Source organism: Rhinatrema bivittatum, chromosome 5 (genome assembly GCF_901001135.1).
Source record: "Rhinatrema bivittatum chromosome 5, aRhiBiv1.1, whole genome shotgun sequence".
NCBI classification, from domain to species: Eukaryota; Metazoa; Chordata; class Amphibia; order Gymnophiona; family Rhinatrematidae; genus Rhinatrema; species Rhinatrema bivittatum.
This window is the reverse complement of record NC_042619.1, coordinates 176,096,003-176,110,167: the sequence shown is the minus strand read 5'-3', so window position 1 is coordinate 176,110,167 and position 14,165 is coordinate 176,096,003. Positions and strand designations below refer to the sequence as shown.

General features: G+C 50.2%; 1 protein-coding gene across 1 annotated transcript in view; it reads left to right on the top strand.

Moving 5' to 3' along the window:
- MYCBP2 (MYC binding protein 2) overlaps positions 1-14,165 on the top strand; it is a 1,075,853-nt gene that overhangs the window by 833,751 nt on the left and 227,937 nt on the right. Inside the window, 1 exon segment of the mRNA XM_029603038.1 lies at positions 8,713-8,862. Coding sequence (XP_029458898.1) covers positions 8,713-8,862 — 150 coding nt within the window.

Genomic DNA, 14,165 nt, shown 5'->3' with positions numbered 1-14,165 from the left:
AGTGACTGTTAGAAAATGGTTGGGTGGAAGGCGACAAAGGGTAATGGTAAATGGAGTTCACGCTGAGGAGAGGGGCGATACTAGCGGTGTGCCATAGGAATCCATTCTTTTCAACATTTTCATGAGCAATATTGCGAAAGAATTATTGGGAAAGATTTGTCTTTTTGCATATGATATCAAAATCTGCAACAGGTTATACAGCCAGGTGTGGGAAAACATGAGGAATCTAGCAAAGCTTGAGGAATTGTCTAGAATCCAGCAACTAAGATTTAATGCAAAAAATGCAGTTTTATGCATTTGGGCTGCAAAAACCCAAAGGGAGAGAGCTACAGTATAGGGGGTAAAATTCTAAACATGAAAAAAGAGCAGGATTTGGGAGTAATCATATATGATGATCTTAAGGTGGCCATACAAGTGGATAAGGCAGCAGGGACAGGCCAAAGTCATGGCAGGCTGCGGACAAACTTGGTCAGGTCCAGACAAGAGATCAGAATCCGGAAGTCAGGCCATGATGAAGATACACTGAAGATGTGGATGAGACAGACAGGACCAGGCAAGTCCAGACAAAGATGGGAAAACAAGGAAGGCTGGATGAGGACAGGACTCAGAAATGCAGACAAGAACACGAACTGCCGATGTTGGAGACCTGTTGCTGAGGCAGTGGGAAGCAGTCCGGGGAGCCCTTATATAGTTAAAGCCTACTAACATCATCAGAAGGCACCACAGGGATTGTCCCACCATGGCTCCTTTAAAAGATGAGGCTGCACATGCACCTTAGGAGGAGCCTGGACAGCAGCAGCATGGTGGCATGTTGGGCCGCGCTCGGCAGCATCCATGCTGTGTTGAGATTGGGGCCTGCCGGTGGCATCAGGGTGAGTGCAGCGGCTTGCAAGGCCATCCCATAAGCCATGAATCCTAACACTTCTATAGTGCTATTCAACATATGCAGCATTGTACAAAAAGCATATAAAAGACAGTCCCTGCTCAGTAGAGTTTACAGTCTAATCAAGACAAACATACCAGAACAAAAGAAACGGGGAATTTCATGTATTAAGACAATGGTTAAAAATGAATGAGGTTGTAAGCGAGACAATCGGAGGTTAAAAATTTTAAAGCAGACTCAAAAAGGTGGGTTTTTAGATGGGATTAAATAAGAACAGAGAGGGAGTATGACGCAAAAGCTCAGGAAGTCTGTTCCAAGCATATGGAGCAGCCAGGTGGAAAGCATGGAGGTAGGTATTTGGAAGTAGAGGAGAAAGACATAGATAGGAGGGACTTGCCTGATGAGTAGAGTGCACAAACAGCGGTGTGGAGAGAGATAAGAGAGGTAGTGAGGAACTGCAAAGTAGAACACTGTTGCAGATGAATAAGAGGAGCTTGGCATGTATGTGGGAATGGATAGGGAATCAATGTACTGAATTGAGAAGACTTTATATGGATGTAGCAACTTTGGCAAAAGATAAATCGTGCAGCTGAATTTTGGATAGATTGTAGTGCAGAGAGATGGCTCAATGGGAGACCTGTGAGGAGCAGGTTATAAGGGTTTTGGTAGTATGTTCAGAAAGAAAGAAAGAAAGAAATGGATTTTGGAGATGTTATAGAGAAACAAACTGCACTTTTTACTAGTGTGTTGGATATGTGTAGAGAAGGAGAGGAGTCAGATGACTCCAATGTTATGGGCTGGGGACAAGGAGGATTACAGTGTTATCCACAGAAACAAAGAAAGTAGGAAGAAAGGGAATTGGTTTGGGGGAAAAGATAAAGAGCTTGATGGACGTTTGGTCTGACATAGATTGACATTTTTTTCTGCCTTTAGTTTTCGATCTGGCATGAACCGAAACCCTTAAGTCCACCCAGCTTTTTGTTTCTTTTAACACAAATAAACCTGGAATTGCTGAAGCCAAACGCATGCTTTCTAATTGGATAGGAGATTGCATCTCTTTCTGTCATGCCCAGGCAGGTTTGACTCTAGAAGTGCTTGTTTAAGGCTCAGTGTTTTAGAGCCATTGGTGCCCCATATGAGGTCAGCCTCCATGGAAAAGATCTGCAAAGTGCATTCCCTGTACGTACCAGGATCAGTCCAGGACACCTGGGTTGTGACCCCGCACCAGTAGATGGAGACAGATTAAAACTTGTGGGCGGAGCCATATATGCTCCTGTGCCAGTCACAGCCCCTCAGTCTTACTCTGTCTCCAGTAGGTGGTGCAGGTGTAGTCACAGCCTCTGGGTGCCCTGAGGACTGATACTTAGTTTTTAGTCAGGGTTATTTTACTTATTTTGGTTATTTTAAGCTCAGTTTGTATTTTTTGATTCTACTTCTGCTTAGAGTAGTTTAAGAAGCTGTCCGTCCTGCCTCCCAGGGGGGTGGGAAAGTTCTGAGAGGACCATCCCCCCCTGGTTGAGGCCGCTGCTGAGGGTCGAGGACCCGAACTACTAAAGCAGCAGCGTCGGGGGTGACACCGGGGAGCCCGGTTCACTCACCCCCAACAGGAGCAGGAACCCCAGGACCTTGGACAGCGGCAGGTTTGATTTTTAAAAAAAAAAAAAAAAAAAAAAAATTGTTTTTAAATTCTTTTGTTTGTGCCGGCTCTCCGTTTCTTCTTCGCCGGGGGGGGGAGAAAAGGTCCTCGGTTCGGCAAGGGGAGGGGAGTTTTTCGGCATTCAATCTTTAATTTTATTTTTTATTTTCTCTTCACGTTTTTCCCGCCGCGGCCGCGAGAATGCCTAGAGGCACAACTTGCCGCGCTTGCGGCTCTGCGCGCGCGCGGCTCTCTCGTGAGGGAATTTGTTCTGCATGCGTCCCGGGCGGGGAGGGACCCTCTAAGTCAGGTGGGGGGGTCCGTTCCCGCTCGGTGCGGTCGCCGTCGTGCACTCCCGCCGCTTCTATCGCGCCAGCTGACTCCTTCCCGCTTAGTGCAGGAGCGGCGGCCATCTTGGCATCAGTTCACGAAGTTGTGCAGGAACCTGCAGGGGTTTCTGCCGCGCCTCCCGAGTTATCTCCTCAACAACGGCCTTCGGGGGGAGCTTCCGCTGGGGGGGCTGAGTCCCCGGATGAGGCTGGCGAGGAATCGGACTCCTCAGATTCGGGGTCGTCTTTTTCGGCGGATTTTGCCCTTCTGCTGCGAAAAGTTTTAAAATATAAGGGCCGCAGGCGCAAGGAACTTCATGGACACTCTAAAAAGGATACTCCAAGGAAGAAAAAATCTCGGGATGACCCTGCGACAGGAACTCGGACACCAAGAGGTATCCCGCAGGATACAGAATCAGAGTCCACCTCACAAGATGAGGTAGATCCGCCCGATGAGCCCCTGATGGGGGCCGATGGCGCGTCAGGGGACAATTCTGCCCAAACAGGGCTGAGCAAACCTTCGCAAGCCGGTGATGGGGACGACCCAAAGGTGGTACGCCTTTTCCGAAGGGACGAGCTGTCCCCGCTTATCCCGGCAATCCTCAGCGAGTTAGGGGTTGAAGCCCCACCGACAGTCTCGCGCCCCGGAGCAACTATGGACCCGGTCCTGCTAGGACTCACTGGTCCAGCGGTAGCCTTCCCATTCCATTTCTCGGCGTCTGACATTTTGTTTCGGGAGTGGGATACTCCTGAACTAGGTCTGAAGGTATCTAAGGCAATGGATAAGCTCTACCCTTTGCCAGAAGATGCACTGGAACTTCTTCGGCTTCCAAAGGTGGATTCAGCGGTGTCGGCGGTAACTAAACGTTCCACGATTCCAGTCACTGGGGCCACAGCCCTCAGAGACATACAGGACAGGAAGCTTGAGGTGCAGCTCAAAAAGATCTTCGAGGTCTCAGCGTTGGGAGTCCGGGCTGCCATTTGTAGCAACTATGCCATGCGGGCTAGTTTGCGCTGGGCCCAAGTTCTACAGGCGAATGCAGGTCTTTCTCCTGAAGAGGCCACGCAGGCGGATCGCCTAGAGGCTGCCATTGCATATAGTGCGGATGCTCTCTATGATCTACTACGTACTTCAGCAAGATCCATGGTCTCTGCAGTCTCGGCGCGTCGCTTACTTTGGCTTCGCAATTGGTCGGCGGATGGATCCTCCAAGGCTCACCTTGGAGCCCTGCCCTTCAAGGGGAAGTTGTTATTCGGCAAAGAGTTGGATGATCTCATGCTTTCTCTTGGAGAGAACAGAGCTTTTAAACTTCCAGAAGACAGGTCCAGAGCCCGATCCTCCTATCCGTCCAGGTCCCGGTTTCGAGGTAACAAGAGATCTCGTCCTCAGAGGTCCTCGGCTCCTTCTTATCGCTCGACTTCTTCCCGGGCCTCTTCGTGGCCACAGTCCTTTCGTGGGAAACGTTACGGCAGACAGGGAGGCACCCCGTCTGGCACGGGTCCCAAAGCCTCTCAATGAGATACGGCGGGTCCATTCCTTAAGGCAACCAAGAACCTCCGTTCCAAACCTAGGGGCAAGGTTGACTTTATTTTTCGAGGAATGGACCAAAATAACATCCGATCAGTGGGTCCTCAATGTAATAAGGCACGGTTACGCGTTAGATTTTGTACGGACTCCAACGGACAAGTTCCTGATGTCGCCCTGCAAGTGCCCAAAAAAAGACCATGGCAGTGCTAAGCACTCTCAGGCGTCTGGAGGACTTAGGAGCAATCGTCCCCGTACCTCCCGATCAGCAAGGCGCAGGTCGTTATTCCATCTACTTCATCGTGCCAAAGAAGGACGGCACGTTCCGGCCAATTTTGGATCTCAAAGGGGTAAACAAATGTCTGCGCATTCCACACTTCAAGATGGAAACAATTCGGTCAGTGATTGCCTCAGTTCGTCCAGGCGAATTCATGGCCTCTTTAGATCTCACGGAGGCGTACCTCCACGTCGGAATTCAGCCGTCTTTCCAGAGGTTCCTCAGATTTTGCATCTTGGGCAGACACTACCAATTTCGGGCTCTTCCCTTCGGCCTCGCCACAGCTCCGCGAACATTTACAAAGGTAATGGTAGTAGTGGCGGCTCATCTTCGACGAGAGGGGTTCCTGGTACACCCCTACTTGGACGATTGGCTGATTCGGGCCAAGTCCGAGACCCGTTGCCGTCAGGCGGTGGCCAGAGTCCTCCACTTGTTGCAGACCTTAGGTTGGGTTGTCAATCTCAACAAGAGTCAGCTTGTTCCTACCCAGTCCTTGGAATACCTGGGAGCTCTTTTCGACACGAAGCAGGGCAAGGTTTTTCTGTCCACGGATCGTGCACGCAAGCTTCAGTGTCAAGTGCGTCGATTATTAAGTCTTCAGCTGCCGCTGGTTCGAGATTATCTGACGGTTCTGGGATCTATGGCGTCCACACTGGCGTTGGTTCCTTGGGCTTTTGCTCATCTGCGACCATTACAATTTGCGTTGCTCTCCCGATGGAAGCCGGTATCAGAAGAGTTCCACCTACCACTTCCACTCTCGACTCAGGCGCGGGAGAGTCTTCACTGGTGGCTCGATCCGGGCCATCTCTCTTGCGGAGTGTCTCTGTTGGTCCCCGACTGGACAGTGGTGACGACGGATGCCAGTCTCTCCGGTTGGGGAGCGGTCTGCCTAGACAAGTCGGTACAGGGCCGATGGTCCTCCGTCCAGTCGCAGTGGTCCATCAACCGTCTGGAAACCAGAGCGGTGCGCCTGGCTCTGCAAGCCTTCCTCCCGTTGGTCCAAGGGAAGGCGGTCCGTGTGTTGTCGGACAATGCAACAACAGTATCATACATCAATCGCCAAGGAGGGACAAAAAGTCCACTTGTGGCGGAAGAGGCAAAGCTTCTGATGAGTTGGGCAGAGTGCCATCTCAACTCCATAGCAGCATCTCACATAGCCGGGGTCGACAATGTTCAGGCGGACTTCCTCAGTCGACACCACCTCGACCCCGGAGAATGGGAGCTGACGGAAGATGCCTTTCATCTCATTTGCGATCGGTGGGGGCTGCCCCACATGGACCTGATGGCCACGTGGCACAACGCGAAGGCTCCTCGGTTTTACAGTCGACGTCGGGAGCGAGGTGCCGAGGGCGTCGATGCACTGGTTCTTCCTTGGCCAACCAACGTGTTGTTGTACGTATTCCCTCCGTGGCCAATGATAGGCAAAATCTTAAGGCGCATAGAGTTGCACCGGTCCAACGTGATCATGGTAGCGCCGGAGTGGCCACGGCGCCCTTGGTTTGCGGATCTCGTTCAGCTGTCGGTGGATGCTCCCCTTCGGCTACAGGGGTTTCCGGGGCTTCTTCGTCAGGGCCCCGTTTGTTTGGAGGATGCGGATCACTTCTGTCTCGCGGCATGGCTTTTGAGAGGCAACGTCTAAAGAAAAAAGGCTATTCAGATGCGGTGGTAGCCACGTTACTGCGGTCCAGAAAGCAGTCTACGTCCTTGGCTTATGTACGTGTCTGGGTAGTTTTTGAGGAGTGGTGTATCAGCCGAGGGCTAGATCCCTTTTCCGCTTCCGTCTCTGATATTCTGGCTTTTCTTCAGGCCGGTCTAGCCAAAGGGCTTTCTTGTAGTACCCTTCGTGTACAAGTGGCGGCGATTGGTTGTCTGCGGGGTAAGGTTCGCGGTTCCTTTCTGGCCCTGCATCCCGATGTCTCTCGTTTTCTTCGGGGGGCTAAACATCTTCGTCCACCACTACATCATCCATGTTCCTCCTGGAATCTTAATTGGGTCCTTTCTTCTTTGTCTACGGCTCCGTTTGAACCCTTAAAACGGTCTACTATTAAGGATCTTACTTTAAAGACCGTTTTCCTGGTTGCGATTACCTCGGCTCGGAGAGTCTCGGAATTACAGGCTTTGTCTTGTCGGGAGCCATTCCTGCGGATTTCAGATACGGGAGTTTCCCTGCGGACGGTTCCGTCTTTTTTGCCAAAAGTGGTGTCACAGTTTCATTTGAACCAGTCTATTGAGCTTCCTGCTTTCGCAGGTGCTGAATCTTCGGACCCGCAATGGAAAGAATTGCGGAAGTTGGATGTGCGGAGGGTTCTCCTCCGTTATCTAGAAGTCACTAACCCTTTCCGGGTGTCGGATCATCTCTTTGTTCTATTCTTGGGCCCAAAGAAAGGAGGTCCGGCTTCCAGGACGACAATCGCACGGTGGCTTAAAGAGGCCATCGGCTCAGCGTACGTATTACGAGGAAAACCTATCCCGAACGGTCTCAGGGCTCATTCGACAAGAGCTCTTGCTGCGTCTTGGGCGGAATCTTCTCAGGTTTCGCCTCAAGAGATTTGTAGGGCAGCTACCTGGAAGTCCTTACATACCTTCATTAGACACTATCGGTTGGATGTTCAGGCTGCGGATTCCGGGGGTTTTGGAGAGAGGGTACTCCGAGCGGGACTCTCTGCTTCCCACCCTCGGTAATTTAGCTCTGGTACATCCCAGGTGTCCTGGACTGATCCTGGTACGTACAGGGAAAGGAAAATTAGTTTCTTACCTGATAATTTTCGTTCCTGTAGTACCAAGGATCAGTCCAGGATCCCGCCCGTGCTGTTGTGAAGAATCGGAGAGTCCGCTCATCTCTTTTGTTAACTATTCCGGTTATTGCTTTGCTCCCTCGTTTTGGGGTTCTGTTCCGGTTGGGGGTCCTTGAATGGCTCCCTGTTAAGATTAGTTATTTAGTTTAGTTGTTCTGTTTTTTGTCTACTTTGACATTACGTATGACTGAGGGGCTGTGACTGGCACAGGAGCATATATGGCTCCGCCCACAAGTTTTAATCTGTCTCCATCTACTGGTGCGGGGTCACAACCCAGGTGTCCTGGACTGATCCTTGGTACTACAGGAACGAAAATTATCAGGTAAGAAACTAATTTTCCTGTGTGGAGTTCACACCACACATTGACTTCTTATTATTACTGACATAACAGTAGGTTTAGTCAATCCATAATGAGAGTTTTATAGCGGTTTCCCTTTTGAATTTTCATATTGCCCTTCTATTAAAAATATTTGAGAAAAAAAACTTCAAAATTACCTGTTGCCACCAAAAACATTTTGGTATCTTTAGGCATTTAGTTTTAATACCCTTTTTTAGTTTAGAGCAACATGTAATTAGGAATTCCCTACCTGTGATGACTCTCTCATCCTGTTTGTCCTTGGAGAAAGCAAAAATTAATTGCCTGTAGCAGGTGTTCTCAGAAGACAGCAGGATATAACTCATCACAGAACCCACCATCCTCCTCTAGGAGTTGTATGATGCTGGTGATGTGGCACAATCTTGCATATGTTCAATAGAGTGTCTGAAAGCTCTAGAAGCTGTGAAGTAAAAAATTCCAACCAGGGGGGCTGTCTGATGACAACACTTACCTATGATAATTTATATCCTCCTGTCCTTGGAGAATACCTGTTATAGGTAAGTAACCTTTGCTGTACTGAAGGAAAAGTCCATAAACAATTAGTCAGGTAAACTCGGAGAAAGCCATCAAGGAACTGGATCTATTATTTGAGATCTGCCAGGTACTTCCTAATGACACAGATTGGCCACTGTCAGAGGCAGGATGCTGCACTTGTTGTACATTGCTCATCTTGTATAATGTTCCTGCTTACTGCAATTTGCTTCATTATATAAAATCTTATTCTGACATCTTGCTGGATATTTACACCCTTGTAAGAAAGAGTTTTTGACTAACATGCATTAGTGTGCCTAATGCTCCTGATTAACATCTGTGTATATTTTTTAAAATGCTGGGTGGAGTCTTTCTCTCCTTCACATTTAAATATGAATCTTATGTTTTGTTTTTTTTAAGGCTTTCAACTGGCTTCTATGCAATGTTATCCAGACAACTTCCCTCCATGATATATTATGGCATTTTGTGGCTTCCCTGACTCCTGTTCCTTTGGAGCCTGAAGAGGAGGATGATGAGGAGAACAAAGCAAACAGAGAAAATGCTGAACAAGTATGTGAGCACTTAGTGAGTGTGCAAGCCGTAAGATTTAGGTATTAGAACATAATTACTCAACAAGGATGTATAAAGCAAACTTGATGGAATCTTACTTTGGTTTTGTACTAGCTTCTGAATAGCAGTTCAAATTGTCTGATTTATTATGTATAGTTGATAGGATTTCTGATAAAGCAGCACAAATACTTTGCCATGTGATACTAACTGTAAGCCAAAGTTTTAGTTTAGTTTATACACTAAAGTTCAGCACCGTTGATCATAAATGTGTTTTGAATTCTCCTATTTGTAGATCATACATTAAAACTAACCTTTTCTCCTGGGCAAGCAGGATGATAGTCCTCAATCATGGTTGACATCATCAGATGGAGCCCGCACAGAAAATATCTATCAAAGTTTCAAGAACTTTACCTGGTGCACTGAGCATGCCCAGCATGCCCTGGACCATGCATCCACATGGAGTCCCTCTTCAGTCCGTTTTTTCTGCGGAGCTGTCATCTCACGGTCTTGGAGCTTGTGCTCTGTTTATCTGGAAAACTTTTTTTGGCTAGTTTTTGCCTGGTCCTGCGCCGGGTCTTTCTCTGTTCCTCCTGCCTTTAGTCAGTTCAGCGATGCGGTACGTTCCTTTTTGAGGTCGGTTCCTGGTAGTGGTGTCTTTCAGTACCCACGGGCCATCAACCATTCAGCTTTTTTTCCATGGTGTATTCTATGCCTCCAGACTATGTCCATTATGAATCCACACAAGGTGTGCATCCTCTGCCTGGGGGCATCCCACAATGTGCAATCAGATGACTCCCAAGGGCCGGCAAGCCTGCCTGGACAAGATGGAGAAGATTTTCAGGCCTAAGAGGTCCGAGCCTTCGACGTCAGCATTGGTGTCTTCGACTCCGAAGGATCGTGAGGAACCAATAGGCATCAATCCCTCTCCATCTGGCCCTCCACTGTTGCCTCTGGAGGAGCGGAGGCGGGGATCGGCCCTCTTCGTCTCTTCTTGGGCAAGGACCTCCGGACCTCAGCGCTGGGGAAAGACCAGGCCAAGCACCGTGGGAAACCAAAAAAGTATTGGCATTGGTCGCCGTCTAAGCATGGAACCGGGCTCGGTTTGGCACCAGTTCTTACTGTGATGTCCTCAAAGCCCCCGAGCCGAGAAAGCTTTGACCTCCATCGATGCTAGGGCTCCAGTGCGTTCCCTGCTGATTCCGGTGCCAGTATCCCTCGAGGATCGGCGCACCCCTCCTCCCATTCTGCCGGTCCTGACATCGGCGGCCTTTGAGGAGGAACTAGAGCGTAGGGTGCAGTTGGCAGTGGATCGAGCCCTACGGGGCATTGAACCGGTGCCTCCACCGGTGCCAGTGATCGCGACCTCTCTACTGGAGCCACTGTTGGAACACCTCTTCGTTCTTCTAGGTATCCTTTCCACCCAGCTGGCTCCATTGCCTCGGGGGCCATCAATGCCTCGTTGGGCACCGGTGCTTCCTCGACCTATTGCCGTCCTAGTCCATGGCTCCTCGGATGAGGAAGACCTTTTGGGGTTGGCAGTGCCGCGGTGGCCTCCAGTTCCCCGACCAACCCTATCAGAGCTGCCCACTGGTCCATCAGAGCTGGCAGTAACCAAGTCTCAGGGAGTTCCCAGGGCTCCCTCCCTGATTCCTTTCAGTGAGGAGGATGCCCCTTATGACCCCCTGGAGAGATGACACCTCTGATTCTTCTTTGGAGGCTTCAGAGGGCCTTCCCTCAGACCCATTTCTCCCAGAGGAGTGTCGACAGTCCCCTCCCGAAGACTTAACCTTTGCGAGGTTTATCCGGCCATGGCGGAAACCATACCATTTCAGCTAATGACTGAGGAGGATGCTCTGCACAATATGCTGGAAGTCCTTCAGTTTGTGGCTGCTCCGAAAGAGGTGGTGGCTATTCCTATCCATGATATTTTCAAGGAAATGCTCCTGCACCTTTGGGAGCACATCCTCACAGTGCCACCTGTCAGTAGGAAGGTGGGTGGGCTGTACCTGGTGCAGCCGCGCTCAAAAAGGCCAAGCGCTACCAGACCCATGCCTCGGCCTCCCCTGGGAGAGAATACAGGGCAATGGAGACGCTAGGTAGGAAGGTTTTTCAAGGTGCTGTGCTGATTGCCTGGATCACCTCCTACCAGCTTTACATGACCCAGCAGTCCCATAACCTCTGGAAACAAGTTCAAGAGGTGGCCAACAGTCTGCTCCATCAACAGCAGGAGGCGTTACTGGCTGTCATGCATCAGGGCCTTGAATGCGAGAAGCATAAGGTACATTCCACCTATGATGTGTTTGAGATGGCAGAGTTGCGGCAGCCGGGATTGGCACCCGTGGCATGGCTTGGCTCAGGGCCTCAGACCTCCAACCAGATAAGCAGGAGAGGCTTGCTGACCTGCTATATATGGGTGATAATCTTTTTGGCAATAAGGTAAGGGATGCGGTGGCTTAGTTGCGTGAACCCCATAAGACCCTCCAGCATCTGTCCGCCAATACCTCGGATCTGCCATCTTCGGCCAGGAAGTCAAGGCGGCAAGGGCTGCACCGTTCCTTCTGTCTTCAGCGGAAGTATTACCTGCCAGCATCTTGCTCCCGTCAGCAGCTCCTCAGTATTTCTCCGTCTCCAGCAGATGGAGGAGATGCAAAACCTGCAGTTCTGTACCTGAAAAAAATAAAATAAAATAAGAGGTTTCAATCAAACAAAGATTTCACTCCCAGGAGGTTGGCAGGACCTTGTGGGACCCATCCCTCCTGTGTCCCTCCTGGTCGCAGAGGTGGATGACCAGTGGTTGGTGACCCTAGATTGCTTACTGGATTTTGCCTGAGGCAAAAGCTGGTGGTCCAGTTCCCTCACCCCCAGGAGGACTGGGACAAGCTTCTGCCACACTTCAGGTAAGGTTGTTCCTTTCGTGTCTTTTATAAAGTAAAAAAAAAAGAGAGAGAGAGAGAAAAGTAACGAGGAAATCAAGGGAAGCAGGCGTGTTTACTTTACTTTGCTTTAATCTCCCGTTGCTGGTGGTAGAGGGAGACAGCTTCAGCGGCACATGTTTGGTTTTGGGCTCTCCTGCTGCCTTTCCTCCCTCAGGTGTCTGCCGCGCAGTTGCAGCCGGGCCTGATCCATGCCAAAGGGGTGCCAATGCACGGCGTGTGGTGACATCTTTGTGCACCTTTCTCATTCCAGCCTCTGTTCCCGTTGCCTCTCTGATGGAAAGGGCACATCAGGAGGGACTGCGGCAGCAGCTCGGAAGCAGCGCAACTCTGTTGGGCTGAAGAGTGCAATGTGAGGGGCCGATGATCTGTTCCTGCTGAGCACGGGGACAGCGGCCATTTTCGATATGCTCACCGCTAAGGGGAAGGCTGCAGTGGTGAGAGGGGATCTGCCGCCTGAGCTTTTTTCAGCTGAGTTCAGCTCCAAGAAGGTCCGGGGGGGGGGGGGGGGGGGGGACAGTCGGAGAATTAAATTGATCCTCTGGAGGAGGATTCCGATGGCGCCTCTCCTTTTTCACCTGAGTTTGTCCTGTTGATACACAAAGCATTTTTAGCCCACAAGACCCAGAGCAACCCTTTCCTAAGCGGAGGATGGCAGAACCTCCCCCCAGGAAGAAGTCGAGATCTTCGGGGGCCATTAGGATTCAGAGGGCCCTTGGTCCTTCTGGGTCAGGGGCACCCAAGGAGGGTTCCTCGGAGGACTCTGATGAGGGATTGCCATATGGGGATAGTTCTCTCGATGCTGATCCTTCTCGATGCCCACAAGATCCGGAAGAGGACGCGACAAAAGTCCTGACAATGGAAAGCAAAGATCTCAGTGGTTCGCTTGTTTCAAAGGGAGGAACTTGGGCCCCTAATCCCACCGTTCCTGGCGGAATTGGGAATAACCATTCCACAGGACCAGGCTGACTTGGAGGAAGGACCGGTTTGAGGGGTCTAGCCAAGACTTTTTTCCTTTTCACAAGTCGGTTAAAGAGTTGGTGGTCAGGGAGTGGAATACTCTGGAGTCTGGCCTTAAGTTTAGCAGGGCTATTGATGAGCTTTATCCTTTGCCCAAAGACTCTTTGGAGCTCTTGAGCATGCCGAAGGTGGATGCTTCAGTCTCGGCTGTTACAAAAATGACCATCATTCTGGTAGTTGGCGTGACAGCTCTTAAGGATTTGCAGGACATCTCAAAAAGATCTTCAAGGTTTCTACTCTGGGTATCCGTGCATCTGTGTGTAGCTCCGGGCTAGTTTGAGATGAGTACAGCAGTTGCAGAGTGCCAGAGATATGTCACTCCAGGAGTCCAAACAGGTGGAGCAATTGGCTTATGGTGCGGATGCTTTATATGACCTCATTCGCACTTCTTCCAGGACCATGATGTCTGCGGTTTCCGCTAGGAGGCTTCTTTGGTTAAGAAACTGGTCAGCGGATGTTTCGTCAAAGGCTCAGCTGGGAGCGTTGCTTTTTAAGGGAAAATGTCTGTTTGGGGAAGTCTTGGAACAGCTTATCAAACATCTGAGAGATAACAAAGTGCACAAGCTACCGGAGGACAAGCCAAAAGGGTCAAAGGATTTCTCCCAGTGTGCTCTCAGTTTCGGGGGCAAAGGCATTTCTGTCAGAGCAGATCTCTAGATGCTGGCCAAAGGCAGACCTCGGGAAGGTCGCAGTCCTGGAGCCAACCATTTTGGGGGCACAGTGCGGGCCGAGATAGTTCCAGCCAGGGTAGTGGTGGAGTCAAGCTGGTGCAATGAGGTGAGGCTGGCCCACTCCTCGGTTCTAGTCATCGGAGGTTGTTGGACTCATTTTTACGAGGAGTGGGTCAAGATCACATCTGACCAGTGGGTTCTAAGTGTGATAGGACAGGGCTATGCTTTAGAATTTGCTCAGCCACTCAGAAACCTGTTTATGGTGTCTCCCTGTGCCTCGGCAAAGAAGAAGTTGCTTATTCAGCAGGCCATTCAGTGACTGCGAATGCCGGGGGCCATTATTACCGACTCCCAGGACGAGCAGGGGACGGGGCATTATTCCATTTATTTTGTGGTGCCAAAAAGGAAGGAACCTTTCATCAAATTCTGGATTTAAAGAAGATAAACGTAGCTCTCAAAGTTTCCCATTTCCAGATGGAGACTCTGAGGTCTGTCATAGCAAAAGTGTGAAGCGGGGAGTTCTTGGCTTCCTGGGATCTGACAGAGACATATCTGCACATAGGGATTCACCCGTACCATCAGAAGTATCTCCGGTTTATGATCCTGGGGAAGCATTTTCAATTTTGCACTCTTCCGTTCGGCCTAGCGACAGCCCCAAGGACCTTCACCGTGGTGGTAG